Source organism: Mobula hypostoma, chromosome 10 (genome assembly GCF_963921235.1).
Source record: "Mobula hypostoma chromosome 10, sMobHyp1.1, whole genome shotgun sequence".
In the NCBI taxonomy this organism is placed as follows: domain Eukaryota; kingdom Metazoa; phylum Chordata; class Chondrichthyes; order Myliobatiformes; family Myliobatidae; genus Mobula; species Mobula hypostoma.
In genome coordinates, this window is record NC_086106.1 from 3,737,396 (window position 1) to 3,763,470 (window position 26,075).

The 26,075-nt window shown below is 45.2% G+C and overlaps 1 protein-coding gene across 1 annotated transcript in view; it reads left to right on the forward strand.

Moving 5' to 3' along the window:
* Positions 1-18,315, forward strand: part of LOC134353217 (adenosine receptor A1-like) — a 31,710-nt gene extending 13,395 nt beyond the window's left edge. The window contains exon 2 of the mRNA XM_063061239.1: positions 17,130-18,315. Within this exon, the coding sequence (XP_062917309.1) occupies positions 17,209-18,315 (1,107 nt within the window). The 5' untranslated portion in view covers positions 17,130-17,208. The remainder of the gene's footprint in view (positions 1-17,129) is intronic.
* Positions 18,316-26,075: the final 7,760 nt, after the last annotated feature.

Sequence of the window (26,075 nt, forward strand, 5' to 3'; positions counted from 1 at the left end):
CTTAAGCAAGAGCATGGCGAATGTGTGGAATTCGTTGCAACAGATAGCTATGGAGGCCGTGTCACTGGGTATATTTAAGGCAGAGGTTGATTGGCTCTTGATTAGCCAGGGCGTGAAAGGTTACAGGGAGAAGGCAGGAGAATGGGGTTGAGAGGGGAAACGGATCAGTCACGATGGAATGGAGGGTCACATGGCCTAATTCTGCTCCTATCTCCCATGGTCTTCTGTTAGTCTGCCAAGCATCATTAAGATTTACAAGAAGAAGAAGAGGTTAAGTTGTTGATCAAACCAAACATCAGAATGGGGAAGAAATGTGATCCAAATGACTTTGACGGTGGAATGATTATTGGTGCCAGGTGGGGTGGTTTGAGTATCTCAAAGACTGCTGATCTGCTGAGATTTTGTCTCGTTTGGTGGTATATGTGTACATACTTAAATGGTAATAAACTTGACTTGACTTGACTGTCTGGGATGACACACATGCAGGAGTGAGTTACAGACTGGAATCTAAAGGAGGGATTTCGGGACTTTATTTATACGTTTAGGGATAATTTGAGTTCAAGAGCCATGAGATAATGTTACAGCTATCCAAGACCTTAGTTAGACCCCACTTGGAGTACTGTGTTCAGTTCTGGTCACCTCACTACAGGAAGGATGTGGATACTATAGAGAGAGTGCAGAGGAGATTTACAAGGATGTTGCCTGGATTGGGGAGCATGCCTTATGAGAATAGGTTGAGTGAACTTGGCCTTTTCTCCTTGGAGCGATGGAGGATGAGAAGTGAGCTGATAGAGGTGTATAAGATGATGAGAGGCGCTGATCGTGTGGATAGCCAGAGGCTTTTTCCCAGGGCTGAAATGGCTAACATGAGAGGGCATAGTTTTAAGGTGCTTGGGAGTAAGTACAAGGAGGACGTAAGGGGTCCTCACACAGAGAGTGGTGGGTGTGTAGAATGCACTGCCAGTGCTGGTGGTGGAGGGGAATACAAGAGGGTCTTTTAAGAGACTCTTAAGATTAAGTACATGGAGCTTAGAAAAATAGAGGGTAAATCTAAGCAGTTTTTAGAGTAGGTTATATGGTCAGCACAATGTTGTGGGCCGAAGGGCCTGTAATGTCCTGTAGATTTCTGTATTCTATACAGCACAGAACAGGCCCTTCTTGGTCAATGAGCTACACCCCCCGGCAACCCACTTTCAGATACCTGGCCGTGAGTTATAGGCTGGAACCCGGTCAAGGTGTTCTGTTGATTTATATAGCTGGCCGGGAGTCAGGCATTCAGATCTAATCTGAGGTTTAGATAGCTCACACACAGAATGAGCCAGAAGGATACCAGAGACCGGCAGCCTCTGTTTACTTTCCAACAGTCACCTTTTTTTTAATATATCTTGTTTATACTGTATAAAAGATAGCAGACATTGATTACAATGAAGTAATCTAACCGAGGTGCTTGACTGTCGTCATAGACCGAAGATCAAAGCTGAAGGTGCTTATAGCTGGCTCTGACACAGATCTGGCTCAATATTTGCAGCAATCTTAATATCTGTTACACATTAATAGGCTTCCGACCTGTTTTACGGGAAGTTAATCATCGACTGATGAGGGGAAAGTTGGACCAGTTTATGAAAATCGAAGAGATGACAGATCCTGGGAATTAGGATCAAAACCAGAGAGAGAATAAAAAACAGTGGGGGAAAAAAAATCACTCAGCGAGTCGATCAGTATCTGTGGAGAGAGAAACACACAGTCAACTTTTCAGCCCCGTGACTTCATGTCAGAGGTGGGAAAGAGATGCAAGTATGTTTTTACTAGGAGGAAGACTGGGGTGTGTTACATAGAACTATGATAAGCCAAGTCTAAATGACTTAATGGGGACAATTATAATCATATTAAGCTACTGGGCATGTATAAATGAGTTATTGGTGGTGTTGAGATGGAACTCGTCTGGCAGACTGGATTTATATTTTAATTTTATTGACTGATACAGGGCTGATTTAGTCCTTCCGGTCCTTCGAGCAATGCCACCCCATCACCACTCGATGAACCTGATTAGCTCTACCCTCATCACGGGACAATGCACTTTGACCCATTAACCTGAAGAGGGGGTCTCAGCCCGAAGCGTCGACTGTTTAATTCACCTCCATGGATGCTGCCTGACCTGTTGAGTTCCTCCAGCATTTTGTGGGTGTTGCTGTGGATTTCCAGCATCTGCAGACCTTCCTGTCTTTAGAACTAATTAACCAGTCCGGTAAGTCTTTGGACTGTGGGAGGAAACTGGAGCACCTGCGGAAAAGCCATCGTTACAGAACGGTGCCAGAATTGGACTTCGAACTCCGAAATGCCTTGAGCTGTAACAGCACCATGCTAGCCACTATGCTACCGTGCCACCCAATTTTTTAATCCTACGTGTAGGGTGAAAATTCAGGTAGAAAATGATGCAGAAGCAGGGTGGCAGGGTGGAGATACCAAAGGAGGTGTAGGGCACACCTTCCCTCCGCTAGCCTGCAGGTCACCCTTGGGCAAGGTGTAGCACCTGCTTAGCCCCCAATCAGGGTCACGTGAAGCCATGGGAGCAGGTGGTGGATGGTCGTACGAGCAGCCGATGCAGATCACAAGTCCTGGTTATGTGACCACTGATGCCAGGCAGACAATCCCTGAAGAGTATCGGTAATGGCTGGGGTTGCCCATCTTGTAAAGACACTGCCCAGAAGGCAGCAATGGCAAACCACTTCTGTAGAAAAATTGGCCAAGAACAATCATGGTCAAAGACCGTGATCGCCCACATCATACGACTCGGCACAGAATGGTGATTATGATGAAGTCCCAAGATATTGAGGTAAAGTTAAATTACTCGATAACAATGCAGAATAAATTAGGATTAAGGAAAACCCCAAGGTGTTCTCTCACACGTGAAGAACACCAGGATGATGAAAGTGAGGGTAAGATTGATAAAAGATGGCAGAGGAAACATGCTTAGAGACGGAGGAGGTAAGGGAGGTCCAAATAATTGACTTCATAAAGGGCATGATGAGGGAACACACACCAGTCCTCATAGAGGGATCAGAGGTGGAGAGAGTGAATAATTTCAAGTTCCTGGGTGTCAGTATCTCTGAGGATCTAATCCGGACAGAACATATTGATGCAGCTATAAAGAAGGCACAATAGCAGCTATATCTCATTAGGAGATTCAGAAGATTTGGTTTGTCACCAAAAACACTCGGAAATTTCTACAGACGTACCATAGAGATCATTCTAATTGGCTGCACCACCGTCGGGTATTGGGGGGGGGGCGCGTTAAGGTGCTATTGCACAAGATCAAAGTAAACTGCAGAGAGTTGTAAACTCAGTCAGATCCATCACGGGCACCAGCCTCCGTAGTATCCAGGACATCTTCAAGGAGCGATGCCTGAGAACGTGGCGTCCATCATTGAGGACCTCCATCACCCAGGACATGCCCTCTTCTCATTGCTACCATCAGGAAGGAGGTACGGGAGCCTGAAGACACACACTCAATGATTCAGGAACAGCTTCCTCCCCTCTGCCATCAGATTTCTGAATGGACACTGAACCCATGAACACTTCCTCACGAACAAGAGAAAATCTGCAGATGTTGGAAATCCGAGCAACACACACAAAATGCTGGAGGAACTCAGCAAGCCAGGCAGCATCTAGGAAAAGGGTACAATCGATGCTTCGGCAAGGGTTTCTGTCCTGCTAAAATGTTTCAGTCTGAAATATCGACTGTACTCTTTTCCATAGATGCTGCCTGGACTGCTGAGTTCCTCCAGCATTTTGTGTGTAACACTACCTCAGTACTATTTTTTAATTTTTATTTTTGTACTACTTATTCAATTTAATTATTTTTTTAATATATACTTACTGTAATTCACTTTTTTCCCTCTATTATTATGTACTGCATTGCACTGCTGCCACAAAGACAACAAATTTCATGACATATGCCGGTGAAATTAAACCTGATTCTGATTCCAAAGTGAATACTTTTCACCAGTGAGAGGAACTCTGACAAGTTTGAGAAGGGCATTAAACAAGCTGATACACTAGAACATGTTGACATTAAGAAAGGGGATGTATTTGACATTTTGAAAAACATTAGGAACGATAAAACCCTGGGGCTAGGCAGGACGTAGGCGAACCAGTACTGTAGTAGTGGTCAGCGCAGTGCTTTACGATAGCAATGACCTGGGTTCAATTCCTGCCACTGTCTGTAAGGAGTTTGTACGTTCTCTCCGTCACTATGTAGGTTTCTTCCGGGTGCTCCAGTTTCCTCCCATAGTCCAAAGACGTACCTGTTAGTAGGTTAATTGGTCATTGTAAATTGTCCTGTGATTAGGCTAGGATTAAATCGGGGTTGTTGGGCAGTGTGGCTCAGAGGGCCTGTTCTCCACTGTATCTCAGTAAACAAACATACCCAGGCTACAATGGAAAGTGAGGGAAGAGATTGCTGAGCCATCGTCCAGGATCTTTGCACCCTCACTGGCCACAAGGGTAGGATCAGAAGATTGGAGGGTGGAAAATGTTGTTCCTTTGTTCATGGAACGGGAAAAGGAATAACCCTGGGAATTATAGACTAGAGAGGCTTGCGTCAGTGGTGGGCAAGTTATTGGACAGGATCTCAGCGACAGGATTTTGAGCTTTTGGAGAAGTGTAATCTGATTAGGGATAGTCAGCGTGGGTTCGTGAGGGGTAAGGTTGTGCCTCACGAGCCTGGGTAAATTCTTTGAGGAAGTGAGAAAGCACATTGATGAAGATGGATGATTACTGGATTTCAGGAAGGTGTTTGACAAGGGTCACCATGGTAGACTCATTCAGAAAGGCAGAAGGCATGGGATCCAATGAACTTGGCTGCAAGGATACAGAATTGGCTTGCCCACAGAAGACAGAGGGAAGTAGTAGATGGAGCATTTTCAGTCTGGAGGTCTGATCTGGGGCCCCTGCTCTTTGCACTTTTTTAAGAATGACTTGGATGAAGAATTCAAAGGGTGGGTTAGTCAGTTTGCAGATAACACAAAGGTTGGTGGTGTTGTGGATTGTGTAGAAGGTGCTGCCTGGAATAGAGAGCATGTCTTATGATGTCTCTTCTTATTCTGTTGATAATTATTGAGTCTGTTCATATGTTCACATTTATTTAAGTTTGATTATCGATGATTATCTATGTGAATTACATAGGATCATAAGTTTAATGAGTCATATCACCAAGATACTTTTCAGAATTTTGATGACAAGAGCTAAAAGTAAGATACAAGCTGAAATAGGCAAAGAAAAATGTGGTTTTGTGAAAGGCAAAGGTACAAGAAAGGCAATATTGATGTTAAGGATACTATCAGAACAAGCCATTCAAGTGCAAAAAGATTTGTTTGTTTGCTTTATCGACTACACAAAAGCATTTGATAAAGTGAAGCACAATAAGTTATTTGAAATATTACAGAAAACTCTAGATCTAGATTCGAAAGACCTCCGCCTAATCAGAAATCTGTACTGGGAACAAACTGCCGCTGTAAGAATAGATGGAGAAGTGAGTCAGTTTACGAAAATCAAGAGAGGCGTTAGACAAGGGTGTGTTTTCTCCCCTGATTTGTTTAATGTGTACAGTGAAACAATATTACAAAAAATAAGAGACATCTTGGGAATCAAAGTTGGCAGTGAAAACGTCAATAATTTCAGATATGCAGATGACACTGTGTTATTTGCAAGTACGGAGGAAGAACTACAAAACTTAATTGATATAATTCTTGAAGGAAGTGCAAAAATGGGTCTATCTATCAATTGCAAAAAGACAGAATGTTTGGTGATATCCAAAAAGAAGGAGAATCCTATCTGCAGGCTGAAAATAAACGGGGAAGACATAAAACAAGTACAGAACTTTTGCTACTTAGGAAGCTGGGTGACATCAGATGGCAGGTGCGACATGGACATCAAAAGAAGAATAGGGATGGCAAAAGAGACCTTTACGAGAATAAAAAGTATACTGACCAATACTAAACTAGGCATGACAACCCGCCTCAGAGTACTGAAATGTTACGTTTATCCAGTTATGTTATATGGCTCAGAATGTTGGACAATATCTAGTAACATGAGGAAACGAATTGAAGCATCAGAGATAAGGCTTTTGAGGAGGATGCAAAGAATATCATGGATGAAACGAATATCTAACGGGGATGTCATGAACAGAGCAAACACAAAAAGAGAAATAATTTATGAGATCATGAAAAGGCAACGTAACTTCATTGGACATGTGATTAGGAAAGAGGAGTTAGAATGCACGGTAATTATGGGAAAGATTGAAGGGAAGAAAGCAAGAGGAAGGCAAAGACAAATGATGATGGAGACAGCAGCCAGAGAACTGGAAATGAATACCAATGAATTGATCCACTTGACCCAAAACAGGAGTGTGTGGGCCATGGCAGTCAAAGCTCAAACTGGGCACGGCACCTGATGATGATCGATGTTTGCACATCTGACCATTTTTCCAGTTGTTGATTGCTCATGGTTGTTTGCACTATTATCTTGCAAATCGTTGCTCGCTATTGTGTTGTCTGTCATGATATTGTCCCAGGTTTTATGCTTGGCACCGAACCACAATCAACTCTGGGATGTTTCAGCTCCTGGCAATAAAGTGATTCTGATATAATCAGTGAGCTAGGGCATCTGTCTCCGGAGCCAAGGAGGTTGACAGGAGACGATAGAGGTGTTTACAGTGGTAAGAGGTGTATATTGAGTGGAGAGCCAGGACATTTTTTCCCTGGGCAGAAATGGCTAGTACCTGGGGGCATAACTTTAGAGGAAACACAAGAGACCCTACAGATGCTGGAAATCCAGATCCAACTTTAAGGCGATTGGAGGAAAGTATTGGGAGGATGTCAGAGAGTTTTTTACACAGACAGTGGTACGTACATGGAATGTTGTTGGGGCTTGTGGTAGACGCAGGTACTTTACAGACTTTTAAGAGACTCTTAGAATGAATGAAAGAAAACTGGGCTATGTAGGAGGGAAGGGTTATATTGATCTTGGAGTATGTTAAAACAGCTTGTACAGTGCGGTGCTGTTCTACGTTCTGTGATCTATGTTTTCAAGTGTAAAGTCTTCTAAGAGAGTGTAGTGCAGGTGCGAGATTGTAATGAGGTAGACTGTGTGGCCAAAATTCCACCTTATCATACAGGAGGGTGGTTCAAGAGTCTGATGACAGCGGGGTAGAAGCTGCCCTTTAGCCTGGTGGTAGGTGCTTTCAGGCTTTCAGGGGAATATGCTGAACCATTGAGCACATCTACATGAAACCTGCTGTCGTAGGAAAGCAGAATCAACCAGAATCAGAATGAGGTTTAATACCACCGGCTTCTGTCATGAAACTTGCTAGCTTTGCAGCAGCAGTACAATGCAATACATTATAATACAGGAATCAATCAATCAATCAATCAATCGATCAATTACAGTAAGACCATCAGATATAAATATTTGGCCCATTGGGTCTGCTCCGCCATTTCATCCAATTGTTCTCACAGCCCCACTCTCCTGCCTTCTGCCTGTATCCCTTCGTGCCCTGGCCAATCAAGAATCTATCAACCCCTGCCTTAAATATACGTGAAGGCTTGGCCTCCACAGCTGCCTGTGACAAAGAATTCCACAGATTCATAACGTTCTGGCTAAAGAAATTCCTCCTCTTCTCGGTTCTAAAAGGACGCCCCTCTATTCTGATGCTGTGTTCTCTGGTCTTAGACTCCCGCACCATCCTCTCCACATCCACTCTACCAAGGCCTTTCACCAATCGATAGGGTTCAATGAGGCCACCGCTTAGTCTTCCGAATTCCAGCAAATAAAGGCATAGAGCCATCAAACGCTCTTCATATGACAAGGCATTCAATCCTGGAATCATTTTCGTGAACCTCCTTTGAACCTTCTCCAGTTTCAGCACATCCTTTCTAAGATAAGGGGCCTACAACTGCTTCACAACACTCCAAGTGAGGCCTCACCTGTGCTTTATGAAGTTTCAACATTACATCCTTGTTCTTATATTCTAATACTCTTGAAATGAATGTTAACATTGCATTTGCCTTCCTCACCACAGAATCAACCTGCAAATTAACCTTTAGGGAATCCTGCACATGGACTCCCAAGTCCCTTTGCATCTCAGTTTTTTGTATTTTCTCCCCATTTAGAAAATAGTCAACCCTTTCATTTCTTCTGCCGAAGTGCATGAGCATACACTTCCTGAGACTGTATTCCATCCGCCACTTCTTTGCCTATTCTCCTAATCTGTCTCAGTCCTTCGTATCCTCTCTACTTCCTCAAAACTACCTCCTCCTCCACCTGTCTTTGTCTGCAAACTTTGCAACAAAACCATCAATTTCATCATCCAAATCATTGACATATAACATAAAAGGAATCGGTCCTAATACAGATGTCTGTTTAATAGCACTAGGCATCGGCAGCCAGCCAGAAAAGGCTCCCTTTATTCCCACTCATTGCCTCTTGCCAATCAGTCACTGCTTTATCCATGCTAGGATCTTTCCTATAATACCATGGGCTCATAGCTTGTTAAGCAGCCTCATGTGTGGCACCTTGTCAAAGGCCTTCTGAAAATCCAAATACACAACATCATCTGATTCTCTTTTGTCTATCCTGCTTGTTATTTCTTCAAAGAATTCCAACGGATTTGTCAGGGAAGATTTTCCCTTGAGGAAACCATGCTGACTTTGACCTATTTTATCATGTGCCTCCAAGTACCCTGAGACCTCATCCTTAATAATTGATTTCAACATCTTCCCATCCACTGCAGTCAGACTAACTGACCTATAATTCCTTTCTTCTGCCTCTCTCCCTTGTTGAAGAGTGGAGTGATATTTGCAATTTTCCAGTCTTCTGGAACCATTCAGGAAGCTAGTGATTCTTGAAAAAATCATTACGAGTGCCTTCACGATCTCTTCAGCCAACTCTTTCAGAACTCTGGGGTGTACATCATCTGGTCCAGGTTTCCCAAGAATCTTCTGACTAGTCATGGTAACTTCAGACACTTTATGACCCCTGACCCCTGCCACCATATTGCTCATGTCTTCCATCATAAAGATTGATGTAAAATACTTATTCAGTTCATCCACCATTTTGTTGAACCCCATTACTACCTCTCCAGCATCGTTTTCCAGCTGTCTGATATCCAGTCTTACCTCTCATTTATACTTCATGTATCTGAAGAAACTTTTAGTATCCTCTTTAATATTATTGACTGGCTTACTTTTGTATTCCTTTTTTACCTTCTGAATGACTTTTTAGTTGCCTTCTGTTGGTTCTTAAAAGCATCCCAATCCTCTAACTTCCCACTAATTTTGCACTATAATAAGCCCTCCCTTTGGCTTTTATATTGGCTTCAACTTCTCTTGTTAGCCATGGCTGTGTCATCTTTCTTTTTGAATATTTCTTCCTCTTCCTCTTTGAGATGTATATAATCTGTGCCTTCCAAATTGCTTCCAGAAATTCCAGCCACTGCTGCTCTGCCGTCGTCCCTGCCAGTTCTTTGCTAATGAATTCCGGCCAACTCCTCTCTCACACCTCTGTAATTTCCTTTACTCCACTGTAATACTGATACATCTGACTTTAGTTTCTGCTTCTCAAAATTCAGTGTGAATTTGATCGTATTATGATCATTTCCCCTAAAGGTTTTTTTTTACCTTAAGCTCTCTAATCAATTCTGATTCATTGCACAACACCCAATCCAGAATAGCTGATCCCCCATTGGGCTCAACCACAAGGTGCTGTAAAAAGCCAACTCATTGGCACTCTAGAAATCCTCCCTCTGGAATCGAAAACCAACCTGATTTTCCCAATCTGCCTGCTGCATATTGAAGTCCCCCATGACTATTGTAACATGGCCCTTTTGGCGTGCATTTTCTATCTCCCGTTGTAATTTGTAGGCTACTACTGTTTGGGGTCTGTATACAATTCCCATCAGGGTCTTTTTACCCTTGCAGTTCCTTAGCTCTGTCACAATGATTCAACACTTTGTGACCCTCTGTCACTCCTCTTAAATGATTCGATTTCATTTTTTACCAGCAGAACAACACCGCACCCTCTGCTCTGTCTTTGCAATACAATGTGTATCCTTAGACATTAAGCTCCCAGCTATAATCTTCTTTCAGTAAGTATATACTGTATATGCATATTAAATAGTTACATTAAATATAGTGAAAGAATAGAAATAATAAAAGCGAGGTAGTGTTCATAGGTTCAAAGTCCATTTAAGAATCAGATGGGAGAGGGGACAGAACTGTTCCTGAATCATTGAGTGTGTGCCTTCAGGATCCTGTACCTCCTTCCTGATGGTAGCAATAAGAAGGGGGCATTCCCGGGATGATGGGGGTCCTTAAAAATGGACACAGCCTTTTTCAGACACCGTTCTTTGAAGATGTCTTGGATACTATGGAGGCTGGTACCCAAAGTGAAGCTGACTAATCTTACAACTTTCTGCAGCTTCCTTCAATCCCATGCAGCAGCTCCCCCCACCCCCCACGTCAGAGATCCCCACCACCCAGGCCAGGCTCTTTTCTCACCGTTGTGATCAGATAGAAGGTACAAGAGCCTCAGGACTCACACCCCCAGATCAAGGCTTCCCTTCAGCAACCAGGCTCTTGGACAAAAGGCTCAATTGCCCATCTATTGAGATGTTGAGATCCATTGAGATCTCAATTACCCGGGTATATCTCCTCAGGCCCTCAGGACATCCACCTTAATGCTCTTTAAGAGACCCAACACCAGCTCCTCTTTTACCTTGAAATGCCCTGGCATATCAATACATTTTCCATTGATCTCCCTGCCCTCCATATCCTTCTCCTTGGTATATACTGATGTAACATACTCATTAAGGACCTCACCCATATCCTCCACATCAAAGCAAATGTTCCCGGTTCCCTATCCTCTCCCCAGTTATTCTCTTGCCCTTGAATGCCTTGGAATTCTCTTTAATCCTACTTGACAAGGACTTTCCTTGGCCCCGTCTGGCTTTCCTAATTCCCTTCCTGAGTCCTTTTCTGGCTTCTTCATAATGCTGAAGGGCTGTCTTTGATTCCAGCTTCCTACACTTTACCTACTTTCCCTTTTTCATCTTGAGCAAATTCATCAACTCTCTCGACATCCTAAGTTCTCTTACCTCACTGTCCTTGTCCTTCCTTCTGACAGGAACATGCATGCCCTATACTCTGTACAGTTGGTCTTTAAACACCCTCCACGTGTCAGATATGGACTTGCCCAAAAACAGCTGTTCCCAATTTAACTCTCCCTAGTTCCTGCCTAATGCTCTCATAATTTACCCTTTTCCAATTTAATACACTCCCGCAAGGTCCATATCTATCTTAAAATTTGAAGTATTGTGGTCATTGTTCCCTAAATGCTCACCCACTGAAAGGGAGGTCACCTGCTCAAGCTTATTATCCAGCCCCAGGTCTAGTACAGCCCCTCCTACTGTTGGACTATATCCATACTGATTTAGGAAACTCTGCTAACAAATTTTATCCCCATCTAAACCTTTTGCACTGAGAAGGTCCCAGTTTATATGAGGGAAGTTGAAGTCCATAGCTAGCCCTCCTCACCCTTCCCATCCATGTACTTATCCACACTTCTTTTAAGAGTTGCAGTCAAATTTTTCCTTGAGTCCGAGAGCACAGAAACAGGTCCTTTGGCTCATCGTGTCCTTGCAGAAGAATGAGGGAGATCTCATTGAGACCTACTAGGCCTGGATAAAGTGAAAGAGGAGAAGATGTTTCCATTGGTCGCAGAGTCTGAGGGCACAGATAGAAAATAAATGGATGTCCCCCTAAAACTGAGAATAGGAATATCTCCTTCAGCCAGAAGATTGTGAATCTGTGGAATTTGTTGCCATGGTGGGCAGTGGAGGCCAATTCATTGGGTGTATTTTGAGATTGATGTTGAGAGGAATGGAGTCATTGATACTAAGGTTTTCTTCTTTCCCATTTTCAAGTTGTTAGTATTGCCCAAGTCTTTTAGTTTAGTTGACTAATTCTGTTTAGTTTAGTTTTTTTTTGGGATGGTTTTTTTTTTTTCCTTTTTTTTCTTTTTCATGATTTTTCTTCAGTTTTTTTTTGCTTTGTATTATTCACTATTATTCTACACGATTGGGAGCTTCGTTAATTTTTACTATTTGATTTTACAATTACTCGTTTTAAATGTAACAATGTATCTCCTACTACTTGTATTTTTGCTTTGTTATGTTTTCATTCTCCGAAATTAATAAAAAGATTGAAAAAGAAAGAAAGAGATTGATGGGGGTCGGGTTAAGGGTTACAGAGAGAGGGTAGGAGAATAGGGTTTAGAAAAAAAATCAGTCATGAATGAATGGTGGAGCAGACTTGATGGGCTGAATGGCCTAATTCTGCTCCTTGTCATCTTATGGTCTGACCATCAAGTACCCACCTATACTAATCCCACCTCCCGTATCGTCATTATATGCCAAGTCATATGATGTGGGCGATCATGGTTTTCCATCTGTCTTTAACCTGACTAGTTGTAAAACGCTCTTCAAAACTTTTGCCTGCCTTTCCCTTGAATACGCTGTTGACCGCGACTTTTTCTCCCATCAGTTTCTCCCATCTCTGCAAGAGGTTCGAGCTTCTCTTTCCTCAGTACGTGTCCCAGAAATTCCTTAATCTTGTATAGGGTCCACTTGCACCACTCGGCGGGGGGGGGGGGGGTGTGGTTTATCTCCAAGTTGATGCTGCCAAGATGGGGAAAGAAGTCTACTTTTCCAAGGGTGATAATGTCAACTTTTATGGAGAGCTTAAAAAATGGCTGTTTGGGCAGTGGCTGATATAGGACCCATGTCTTCTTTATATTCATAACAAAACCGAGGGCCCTAAGTGTCTTGGGAAAGGCATCCAGCATAGATTGGAGGTCTTCTTCAGAGTGTCCTGCAGTGGCTCTGGCATCCACACACTGAAGCTTCATGATAGTGGTGGTGTTGACCTTGGAGGTTGCTGTCCATTCTGTACACCATTGGGATTCCCTGTGACAGGTCTTGGCCAATAAGGAGAAGGACGTCAGCAATAAGGATGGTAAATAGGGCTGGCACAATGATGCAGACCGGTTTGACCCCGTCTTGACGGTGAAGGCAGTACGTTCCAGGCTAACAACTCCCTCTGGCCGGCCACTTTAAACTCTAAAGACAAGAGATTCTGCAGATGCTGGAAATCCAAAGCAAGACACACAAGATGTTGCTGAAGGGCTGGTTGTAAATGATCGTCGGTTTGTTTGTTACGTGCCATGTAGTATGACGTGGGAGATCATGGTCTTTCCACGACCATGACTGTCCTTGGCAAGGTTTTCTACAGAAGTGGTTTGCCATTGCCTTCTTCTGGGCAGTGTCTTTACAAGACAGGTGACCCCAGCCATTATCAATACTCTTCAGAGATTGTCTGCCTGGCGTCAGTGAGTCGCATAACCAGGACTTGTGATCTGCACGGGCTGCTCATACGACCATCCACCACCTGCTCCCATGGCTTCACCTGACCCTGATCGGGGGCTAAACAGGTGTTACACTTTGCCCAAGGGTGATCTGCAGGCCAACGGAGGGAAGGAGCACCTTACACCTCCTTTGGGAGAGACATACCTCCACCACCCCCTCCACCCACGTATATGTCATTTGTAAAAAAAAAACATCACAGTGGGCAGTGACCAAATAAGGATGATTGATGGATGAAACTTGGCCAGTTTTTTGTTGCTCGATGGAGGGGCAGTTGTTAAATAAACTTATTTAATCTCACTTAATCTGACCGAATGCGAGAATACAAAGGGTCGACCCTGACTGACAGGGGCCTCACTCACTCACAGTGCAAAACGTAAAAATGATTAGAGGGTCCAAAAAGAGTGGGAGAAGCTGAATAATGAGGCCGTGTTCGTGGGCTCATGAACCATTCAGAAATCCGAGGGCAGCGGAGAAGACGCTCTTACCGAACTGTCGGGAGTGGGTCTCCAGGCTAGTATAGCTCCTCCCTGCAGAGGTCGTGTCGCGGGTGGGGAGGGTCTTTAATTACAGATATCACTTCATGAGGTGTTGCCTCTTAAAGACATCCTCGATGGTGGGGAGGGGGTTGCGATGGAAATGGCTGAATTTACCCCTGCAACCTCTTGTATGTTTAAGGCTCCATTCCAGGTGATGATAGACAATAGACAATAAGTGCAGAAGTAGACCATTCAGCCCTTCGAGCCTGCACCGCCAATCTGAGATCATGGCTGATCATCTACTATCAATACCCGGTTCCTGCCTTATCCCCATAACCCTTGATTCCCCTATCCATAAGATACCTATCTAGCTCCTTCTTGAAAGCATCCAGAGAATTGGCCTCCACTGCCTTCAGAGGCAGCGCGTTCCACACCTCCACAGCTCTCTGGGAGAAGAAGTTCCTCCTCAACTCTGTCCTAAATGACCTGCCCCTTATTCTTAAACCATGCCCTCTGGTACTGGACTCTCCCAGCATCTGGAACATATTTCCTGCCTCTATCTTGTCCAATCCCTTAATAATCTTACATGTCTCAATCAGATCCCCCCTCAATCTCCTTAATTCCAGCGTGTACAAGCCCAGTCTCTCTAACCTCTCTGCATAAGACAGTCTGGACATCCCAGGAATTAACCGGTGATGCAACCGGTCAGAATGCTCTCCACAGAAATTTGCAAGAATCTTTGCTGACATTCCAAAATCTCCTCAAAGACCGAACCAGAATCTGAATTAGGTTTAATATCACCAGCGCATGTCATCAAATTTGTTGTTATGCAGCAGCAGTACAATGTAATACTCAAAAATAAAATCTGTACAGTAATATCGCAGAAGTCTTTGGCACATATATATACAGTAGCTAGGGTGCCTAAGACTTTTGCTCAGTACTGTAGTAATTTTATGTATTGCACTGTACTGCTGCCACAAAAAAAAACGAATTTCATGATGTGTGAGTGATGATAAACCTGATTCTGATCTGGGTCTCTATTGTGGACTGAGAGTGGGAGGGGGGCAGGGAGAGGGGAATCATGGTTGGGTAAAGGGGAAGGGAGAGGGGAGGGAGCAGGAAGCACCAGAGAGACATTCTGTAATGATCAATAAACCAATTGTTTGGAATCAAATGACCTTTCCCGGTGTCTCAGGGCTGGGTGTGTCTGCACCTGTACCACCCCCCTCCCCCCGGCACTCCTTCTCTGCCACCTGGCCCACACCCCTCCTGCAGCACGCCACCCCCGCCATTCCCAACATCCTTTGCTCCCGCCGGATTTACCAACTTGCTCTCTGCTCCACGTTGACAAATACAGTACTGTGTAAAAGTTTTAGGCACCCCAGCTATATATATATATATATATATATATATATATATATATATATGCATAAGACTTTTGCACAGTACTGTATATTTTTAAAAAATTAAATTAAATAAGTAGTGTGAAAAGAGAGAAAAAAAGTACTAAGTTAGTGTTCATTGGTTCAGTGTCCATTCAGAAATTGGATGACAGAGGGGAAGAAGCTGTTCCTGAATCGTTGAGTCTCCTGTAGGGTCTTCAGGCTCCTGTACCTCCTCCCTGATGGTAACAATGAGAAGAGGGCAGGACCTGGGTGACTGACGCCATCTTTCTGAGGCACTGCTTCCTGAAGATGTCGTGAATGCCGAGGAAGCTATAATTGAGTGTAGAGCCTCCCAACACCCAGGTCCATTTTGTGTTAAGGAACCAGGTTGGCATGTTATGACAGAAAAGCCAATTCATGATTTTGAAATCAATACTCAGCAGATCGGCTAAGATCTAAACCTTAGAATAAACCAATGGAAGGCTTGTGACTCAGACTCACCGCCCTTTATTTACCTTTGAGAGGGTGCTGTCTGGTTAACTAGGACACACAGATAATGAGGGCACGTTCAGCCAACGCCCTGTGCAAGGAGAATAAATCTTTGTAAATATCATCATTCAGGCCTTGGCTTTGCGAGCTTTCATGCAATAACTTAATACGAGATAGAAGGCTGCTCTCCCTCCTCTCAACAAACACAAGCTGGGAGATGTGGGTTAAAAGTTCAAGTTTACATTTATTGCTGCAGTTGTACGTACCCAGGGTGTCATATAAAGGGTAGTGTTTTTTCAGAAGCAGCACAGTATATTAAAAAAAGTGACAAACAATACTTTTATAAACTGAAATTAACATGAACTCTACATAATTTGCACAAGAAAACAAGACCATAAGATATAGGAGCAGAATTGGGCCGTTTGGCCCGTCAAGTCTGTTCTGCCATTTCATCATGGCTGATCCATTTCCCGCGTAGCCCCAATCTCCTGCCTTCTCCCCGTATCCCTAAATGCTCTGGTCAATCGAGAATCTATCAGCCTCTGCCTTAAATACAGACTTGCCTCCGCAGCCGCCTGTGATGGTGTGGGTTTCCTCTGGGTGGCGCCAGTTTCCCCCCACGGTCCAAAGACGTACCAGCTGGGAGGTGAATTGGTCATCGTAAATTGTCCCGAGATTAGGCTAGGGTTAAATCTGACTAGAAGTGCCGGAAGGGCCTATTCTGCACCTTATCTCAATAAATAAATAGTAAATCTGCACCTGTGTCTCTTTGTCTTATGAGCTTAATCACAGAAATGGACCACTTTAGTCCCTTCTCAGGAAGGAGTTAGGGAGCCTGGTGACATGGTGGCCATGATAACGATGTCGCCGGGACTGGCGGACATGAGTTATAAGGAAAGATTGAATAGGTTAGGTCTTTATTCCTTGGAATTTAGAAGATTGAGGGGAGATTTGATAGATTTTGATTATGAGGGATATATGAAGGATTTTGTGGGACTGCAATTAGAGGTCATGGGCCAATGGTGAAAGGTGAGAAGTTTAAGCAGAACATGAAGGGGAAACTTCTTCACTCAGAAGTTCGTGGGAGTGTGGAACGAGCTGTCAGCACAAGTGGTGCGTGTAAGCTCGATTTCAATGTTTAAGAGAAGTTTGGGTAGGTCCATGGATGGGAAGAGTTTGGAGGGTTATGATGTGGGTGCAAGTCAATGGGAGTTTAAATGGTTTTGGCATGGACTAGACGGGCTGAAGGGCCTGTTTCTGTGCTGTTCTTTTCTGTGACTCTACGACTCTATCTTTTTTAAGGTGGAACTGGCCCCGCTTGTTGAAGATTTGCCTTTGGTGAAGAGTGGGAGTGAAGAACAAGCAATGAAGACCTCAAGGGATGAGAGGAAGAGGAAGAAAAAATAAGGAGGAAGGGTTTGTGCATTCTCATCTCGTTATGGATGTGTTGGTCGCTGCTCCATCGAACCTGTCCCTGAGCAAGATCAATTGCTCAAATGTTCTCCCACATATCCGGATTGGCTACTTTATAGTTGAAACCCTAACAGCGTTCTTTGCTGTTTTGGGGAACATTTTTATCTGTTTCGTTGTGACCAGAAAAAGAAAATTGAGGACAACAACTAACTTTTTCCTGGTGTCGTTGGCTGTGGCGGACATTTTGGTCGGCGCTGTGGCCATCCCGTGTGCCCTGCTCTCGGACCTCGGCCTCCCCAGGTGTAGTTACTACCTCTGTGTCCTTATGCTGTGCACCCTCCTCGTCCTGACCCAAGCCTCCATCTTTGGCCTGTTAGCCATTGCTGTCGAGCGCTATGTCGCTATCTTGAACCCCTTCCGCTACCAGGCGCTGGTGACGCCCAGGAACACGGCGCGCGTCATCGTCACCTCCTGGGCGCTGGCACTGGTCATCGGGCTGGTGCCCCTGATGGGCTGGCGGAAGATGCCCACGGGCGACGAGAGGTGCCTCTTCCACAACGTCATCGACGAGACCTACATGGTGTACTTCAGCTTCATCGGCTGCATGCTCCTCCCGCTCTTCGTCATGTTCGTCATCTATGCCAAGATCTTCCTCGAGGCTAAGAAGCAGATCCGGAGGATCGCCGAGAGGAACGTCAACGTCAGCTTGGAGGAGAAGCGGCGGAAAATAATCCGTAAGGAATTTCAGACTGCCACTTCGCTCTTCATCGTCCTCTTCTGTTTCACCCTCAGCTGGATCCCCCTGCATATCCTGAACTGCATCAAGCTCTATTGCCCAAAGTGCCACGTCCCGACGACTCTGACGCTAACCACAGTCATCATGTCCCACGTCAACTCTGTGGTCAACCCAGTTATCTACGTCTTCAGGATAAGGACCTTCTGGGATGCCTTTCGGGAGATCTTCTCTTGCATGCCGCGCATGGGGTTCATTGGGAAATACTCCAGCTCAGACTTGGTGGGAATGAGTAAGACTGGGTCGCTGGCAATCAGGAGTGACACGTTGCCAGGGAAGTAGCAACAATAAACAAGCCCGCGGAGGAATCCCAACCCAGCCCCTCAGATAACCAGTCAACCAGCTGTAGCTATCAGATAACCAGTTAACTCGGTGTGACTATCCTCCCACGTGTAACTCACCCTCTACTGTCACACCTACTCATTTTTCTGAAGTATATTTCTATTGACTGTGCGTTTCTCATTTATATCTTGGCAGCAAACGGATTTATTTTTATGAGGAGATACAACCCCGTTGACCCAATGAGTCCGCACTGTACAAATACACCCTGTGACCAATTAACCTACTAATCCGTACGTTATCTGAATGCCGGAGGAATCCCACGTGGTTACGGGGAGAACGTAGCCCAAATGAACATACGTTTATTTAGAGATACAGCCCTGTCGGCCCAATGAGCCAACGTTGCCCAACTACGCCCATGTGACTGATCGACCTACGAATCTAGATGTCTCTGGAACGTGGGAGGAAACTACACGGGGACTGGGAGAACGCCGAACTTCCTTACAGACAGCGGCAGAATTGAACCCCGGGTCACTGACGCGGTGATGGTGGTTATGCTGTCCACCACGCTACTTGCTGGCCAATTCTGAGATGCAATGAGGCCGTAAAGAGACGGCCTGTTGCGATCTGGTCTTCACTTCAGCAAGTTTGAAAGGCCTCAGGAGAGTTTTGCAAGAATCCATTAAGAGCAATTGAGTGTTTGTTGTTTTATTTTTGCAGTACCTGCTATTATAGAGACAGTGCCTCGGTTACAAGGACTCAGCCAACGCATCAGTAGGTTCATTGTTTTGCTAACTTCTTGCTCCGTGGAGAAGCTGGACCTGTTCTCCTCAGAGCTCAAAGTGACATAGATTCACAAAGCACAGAAGCAGGCCCCTCGGCCCATCTAGTCTATACCAAGCAGGGTTTTCAGTCTAGTCTCACTTACTCTGACCCAGATCATGTCCCTTCTTCCCCCAGGTACCTATCCAAACTTCTCTTAAAAGCAACAATCGAACCTATATCCACCACTTCCAGTGGCACCTCGTTCCACACTTTCACCACCCTCCGAGTGAAGTAGTTCTCCTTCAGAATCCCCGTAAATATCCTATCTTCCACCCTAGTCCACGACCCCGAATTCTCATCTCACCCAAGCTGAGGGGAAAACGCCTGCATGCGTTCACCCTATTTATACCGGGGGCGGGGTGGAGATACGTCTTGACCGAAGGAGGCGTAAGGCGCGCCTTCCCTCCGGTAGCCTGCAGGTCAACCTCGGGTAAAGCGTAGCACCTGCTTAGCCCCCCCTCACCCACCCTGATCAGGGTCACGTGAAGCCACGGGGGCAGGTGGTGGATGGTCGTACGAGCAGCCGGTGCAGATCACACGTCCTGGTTACGTGACCACTGACACCAGGCAGACAATCTCTGAAGAGTATTGATAATGGCCGGGGTCACCCGTCTTGTAAAGACACTGCCCAGAAGAAGGCAATGCCAAACCACTTCTGTAGAAAAATTGGCCAAGATCAATCACGGTCATGGAAAGACCCCGATGGCCCACGTCATTTGACACAACACATAACGAACGAACCAGCTTATATTTATACCCCTCATGACTTTGTTTTTCTATAATATCTCCCCCTCACTCTCCTGTGCTCCGGGGAGTAAAGTCCTAATCTGTTGAACCTATCCCTCCAACTCAGGTCCTCAAGTCTCAGCAATATCTATGGGTTAATTTTTGCTGCACTCTTTCAAACTTACAGATATTTACCTGAAGGTGGGTGACCAGATCCAAACACAATTCTCCAAATTCAGCCTCACCTACATCTCATACCATTTCCACACTACATCCCAACTCCTGCGCTTAATACACTGAGGTCTCTTTACAACCCTGTCTACTCTCAGTGATCACTTTACTGTGTTACCTCCTGTACCTAATAGAATGGATACTGAGTGTACGTCCGTGGTCTTCTGCTGCTGCAGCCCGTCCACTTCAAGGTTTGACGTGTTGTGAGTTCAGAGATGTTCTTCTGTTGTAACGTGTGTTTACTTGAGTATTTTATTTATTTATTTTTTTGTGATGCAATGTGGAACGGGTTCTTCCAGCCCTTTGAGTCGCACCGCCAGCAACCCACCGGTTCGGCCCCAGCCTAATCACGGGCAATCACCCTACTTACCGGTGGATGTTTGGACCCCAGAGGAAACGCACGTGTTTTTATGGGCAGGACGTACAGCGGCTCCTTACAAAATTGAACTCTGAACTCCGACGCCCCGAGCTGTAACAGCGTTGCGCTAGCCGCTGTACCAGCCTCTGACGTTTGGTCTGAGCAGCAACTGAACCTCTTGACCATGCCCGCCTGCTTTTATGCATTGAGTTGCTGCCACGCGATTGGCCGATTAGATACTAGAATGATCAGGTGTACCTAATAAAGTGGCCACTGAGCGTGTATTCGCTGTTATGACATCTACATGTGGTTCATTTGGTTGGTAAATTAAGTGTGTCAGCAATCACTGATCTGCACAAGCACATTGTGGTTCAAGGCACATGAAAGTGAAAGGTTAAATGTCTCAGTAGTGTTTTTATAAACTCCACACAAAACAGAAGAATATAAGACATGGGAGCAGAATTAGGCCATTAGGCCTCTTGAGTCTGCTCCACCATTTCAACATAACTGGTCTATTTTCCCCCTCGGCCCCAGTCTTCTTGCCTTCTCCCCGTATCCCTCCATGCTCTGACCAGTCAGGAATCTATCAAACTCTGCCCAATGACTTGACCTCCACAGCTGCCTGTGGCAGCAGATTCCACAGGTTCTCCACTCTCTGGCTACAGAAATTCCACCTCATCTCTGTTCCAAATGGACGCTCTTCTATTCCGTGAGCTCAGCAGGCCAGGCAGCATCTACGGAAAGGAGTACACAGTTGGAGTTTTGGGCTGAGGGCCTCCTTCAGGGCTGGAAAAAAAGATAAGAAGTTAGAACAAAAAGGTCTGGGAGGGGAGGAGGAAGTTGGAGATGGTAGGTGATAGGTCCGCAGAGTCAGAGGGCAGCAAAGATCACAGATGGGAGGGCAGTGACAAACAAGAGAAAATCTGCAGATGCTGGAAATCCAGAGCACACACACACAAAATGCTGGAGGGACTCAGCAGGCCAGGCAGCTTCTAGGAAAAGAGTACAGTCAACATTTTGGGCCGAAACCCTTCGGCAGGACTGGAGAAAAAAAAAAAGCTGAGGAGTAGATTTAAAAGGCGGGGGGAGAGAGAGGAGAAACACCAGGTGATAGGTGAAACCGGGAGGGGTGAAGTGAAGAGCTGGGAAGTTGATTGGTGAAAGAGATACAGGGCTGGAGAAGGGGGGATCTGATAGGAGAGGACAGAGAGAATAGAGGGGAGGAGCACCAAGGGGGGGCGATGGGCAGTCAAGAAGAGAAGGTGAGAGAGGAAAAAGGTGAAGGGGGGTGGGGGGCAGTTTGAAAGAGGGTTTCGCAGGTTAGTAGGCTTATTGTTCACATGTATTTCGACAGTGTGGGCTCGTTGGGATGGAAAGGCTGGTTAGTCATAGTCATAGTCATACCTTATTGATCCTGGGGGAAATTGGTTTTCGTCACAGTTGCACCATAAATAATTAAATAGTAATAAAACCATAAATAGTTAAATAGTAATATGTAAATTATGCCAGGAAATAAGTCCAGGACCAGCCTATTGGCTCAGGGTGTCTGACCCTCCAAGGGAGGAGTTGTAAAGTTTGATGGCCACAGGCAGGAATGACTTCCTATGACGCTCTGTGTTGCATCTCAGTGGAATGAGTCTTTGGCTGAATGTACTCCTGTGCCCACCCAGTACATTATGTAGTGGATGGGAGACATTGTCCGAGATGGCATGCAACTTGGACAGCATCCTCTTTTCAGACACCACCGTCAGAGAGTCCAGTTCCATCCCCACAACATCACTGGCCTTACGAATGAGTTTGTTGATTCTGTTGGTGTCTGCCACCCTCACCCTGCTGCCCCAGCACACAACAGCAAACATGATTGCACTGGCCACCACAGACTCGTAGAACATCCTCAGCATCGTCCGGCAGATGTTAAAGGATCTCAGTCTCCTCAGGAAATAGAGACGGCTCTGACCCTTCTTATAGACAGCCTCAGTGTTCTTTGACCAGTCCAGTTTATTGTCAATTCGTATCCCCAGGTATTTGTAATCCTCCACCATGTCCACACTGACCCCCTGGATGGAAACAGGGGTCACTGGTACCTTAGCTCTCCTCAGGTCTACCACCAGCTCCTTAGTCTTTTTCACATTAAGCTGCAGATAATTCTGCTCACACCATGTGACAAAGTTTTCCTACAGTAGCCCTGTACAGCCTCATCTCCCTTGCTGATGCATCCAACTATGGCAGAGTCATCCGAAAACTTCTGAAGATGACAAGACTCTGTGCAGTAGTTGAAGTCCGAGGTGTAAATGGTGAAGAGAAGGGGAGACGAGACAGTCCCCTGTGGAGCCCCAGTGCTGATGATCACTCTGTCGGACACACAGTGTTGCAAGCACACGTACTGTGGTCTGCCAGTCAGGTAATCAAGAATCCACGACACCAGGAAAGCATCCACCTGCATCGCTGTCAGTTTCTCCCCCAGCAAAGCAGGGCGGATGGTGTTGAACGCACTGGAGAAGTCAAAAAACATGACCCTCACAGTGCTCGCTGGCTTGTCCAGGTGGGCGTAGACACAGTTCAGCAGGTTACTGAGCTGTACCTCTAAATAAACAAAATTAAAATCAATAAAATCTTCCTGGGTGATTCTATTTAGTTAAGAGTTTATAATTTATAATTTATAACATAATTTCTCCTTTTAAAAAAATTAGTTGAGATACAGCATGGAACAGCCCTTCCAAGCCCTTCGAGCTGCACCACCCAGCAATCTCCTGATTTAACCCTAGCCACATCATGGGACAATTTACAATGACTAGTTAACCTACTAAATGGTATGTCCACCAGTGTGTACAAACTCCTTACCGGCAGGGGTGGAGTATTGAACCTGGGTCACCTGTACTGCAAACCGTTGTGCTAACCACTACACTACCGTGCCCCCATCATTTCTTTCCTTGCTTACGTTTGAGATATTTTCACTCACTTATTTATATTTCTCTACCAGTCTTCTCAGAAAGTTGCATTCAGTTCCTACTCAGTTATTAAAACATTGTGTTCAAGTTAGTTAAATATGTATCAGAGAAAAGGCATTTGAACCAGATAGTGCTGATATCGCAGGGAATTTCACCGTCACAAGTGAAGTTAAGACACATTGTTTTATTCCAGGGATCTGACCTTTGAGATTTTTCAGTGATGTTCCAGTGAGATGTGCGTAGAGTTTTCCAGTTGTGACTCTAACCCAGCTATGTTTCCAATATTGTGTCGCTTCAGTGGTTAAGGCGCCTAAGAATGACACAAAGAAAGATGTATCTTCAAACTTATGCAACGTCCGCAAAATGCTGGAGGAACTCGGCAGGTCAGGCAGCATCTGTGGAAAAGAATAAACGGTCGATATTTCGGGCTGAGACCCTTCATCAGGACTGAGAAGGAAGGGGGAAGATACCAGAATAGGGAAGTGGGGAGGAGGGGAAGGGGGATAGCTGGAAGGTGATGGGTGAATCCAGGTGGGTGGGGAAGGGCTGGAGAGGAAGGAAGCTGATCGGAGAGGAGAGGGGACTTTAGGAGGAGGGGACTCAGGGGGAGGTGATCGGTGAGGTCAGAGTGGGGAAATAGAGGAAGAAGGGAGGGAGGGAATGTTTTCTGTGTGAAGAGTATGATTTCATTTTGTAAAGAGTTTTCTGACTACTTATTGTTTAGTCAGGTTTATTGTCATTTAACAATATACACGTATACTGCCAAACAAGACAATGTTTCTCCGAACCAGAGTGTGAAGCACGGTAGTGCACATAACACACAGTAACTTGGGAAAGTAAGAATTGAATCTACATATGAAATACACATAGATAAACAAAGTCAAGTGCATAAATTAAATATTGTAGGGTGCAGTGCAAATTATCCGGTGACACTTCCAGTGCAATACGGCAGGAAGTTCAGAAACCTAATGGCCTGAGGGAAGAAACTATTTCCCATCCTGACCGTTCTTGTCTTTATGCATCGGAGTCTCTTGCCTGATGGTAGAAAGTCAAAGACGATGCTGGATGGATGGGTGGGATCCTTGATAATACTAAGGGCCCTGTGTACGCAGCGCTCCTGACAAATGTCCCCGATGGATGGTAGGGAGATCCCTATGATCCTCTCGGCTGTTCTCACAGTCCTTTGTAGGGTTTCTGGTCCGATGCTCGGCTGCTCCCAGACCAGATGGAGATGCAGCTCGTCAGGACGCTCTCAATGGTGCTCCTGTAAAATTCAGTGAAGATGGGGGGGTGGGACCCTCAGGAGGTGGAGGCGCTGCTGTGCTCTCATTCAGGAGAGGTGATATTGAGAAACCACGTGAGGTCATTCATGATGTGAACTCCCGGGAACTCGGTACTCTTAACTCTCTCTACAGCGGAGCCATAAATGTATAATTTCTCTTAATAAACTTACTCTTTCCTTGCTGATTTTTAAGATATTTGTCCTGACTTACTTATATTCCTATATCAACCTGGTGTGTCACTGGTGAGGTCGGTATCATTTATTTTAACTAACCCCAGATGTCCCTTGGGTAGTCAGTGATAACCGAGGGACCTGCGACATTAACAGTTCTACTGCCTCTACAGATGCTTCCCAGTCCGCTGTGTTCCTCGAGCAGACTGTAAGTTGCTCTTAAAAATAATCTGCTGGAGGAGCTCAGCAGGTCGAGCAGCATCTGTGAGGGGAGGGAAATTGTCAACATTTCTGCATAGGGACTTACCTTTGAGGCCCCAGACAGAAGACATTTGACGCATGACATCTGAAGTTTTGACGGACTTCTGTAGGTGCATGGTGGAGAGTGTATTGACTGGCTGTGTCACAGCCTGGTATGGAAACATCAATGCCCTCGATTGGAAAAACCCACAAAAAAGTAGTGGATTTGGCCCAGTCCTTCACGGGTAAAGCCCTCCCCACCATTGAGCACGTCTACATGAAACACTGTCGTAGGAAAGCAGCATCCATCATCAGGGACCCCCACCACCCAGGACATGCTCTTTTCTTGCTGTTGCCATGAGGAAGAAGGTACAGGAGCCTCAGGACCCACACCATCAGCTTCAGGAACAGTTATTAACCCTCAAACATCAGGCTCTTGAACCAAAGGAGATAATTTCACTCAACTTCACTCACCCCATCACTAAACTGTTCCCACAACCTATGGACTTACTTTAAGGTCTCTTTGTCTCATGTTCTCCTTACTTATTGCTATTTATTTATATTTGCATTTACACAGTTTGTTGTCTTCTGCACTCTGGTTGATCTTTCATTGATCCTGTTATAGTTACTATTCTATAGATTTGCTGAGTATGCCCACAGGAAAATGAATCTCAGGGTTGTATATGGTGACGTATATGTACTCTGTTAATAAAGTTTAATTTGAACTTTGAACCTTTGTGATCCTCTGCCCAAACCTCAGTCAGTTCCACGCCGTCACAATATCCAACTCTTATTGAACAGTACAACACAGGAACGGGTCCCTCGGTGTCCCCGCCAAACACGATTCGCAATTAAACTAAGTTACTTCTGCCTGCTCTTGATCCCTGCGCATTCATTTCTTTAACAGCTCTTAAATGCCCGTGTCATTTCTGCTTACACCACCTCCCCTGGCAGCTCATTTCATTCACCACACTGTGTAAAT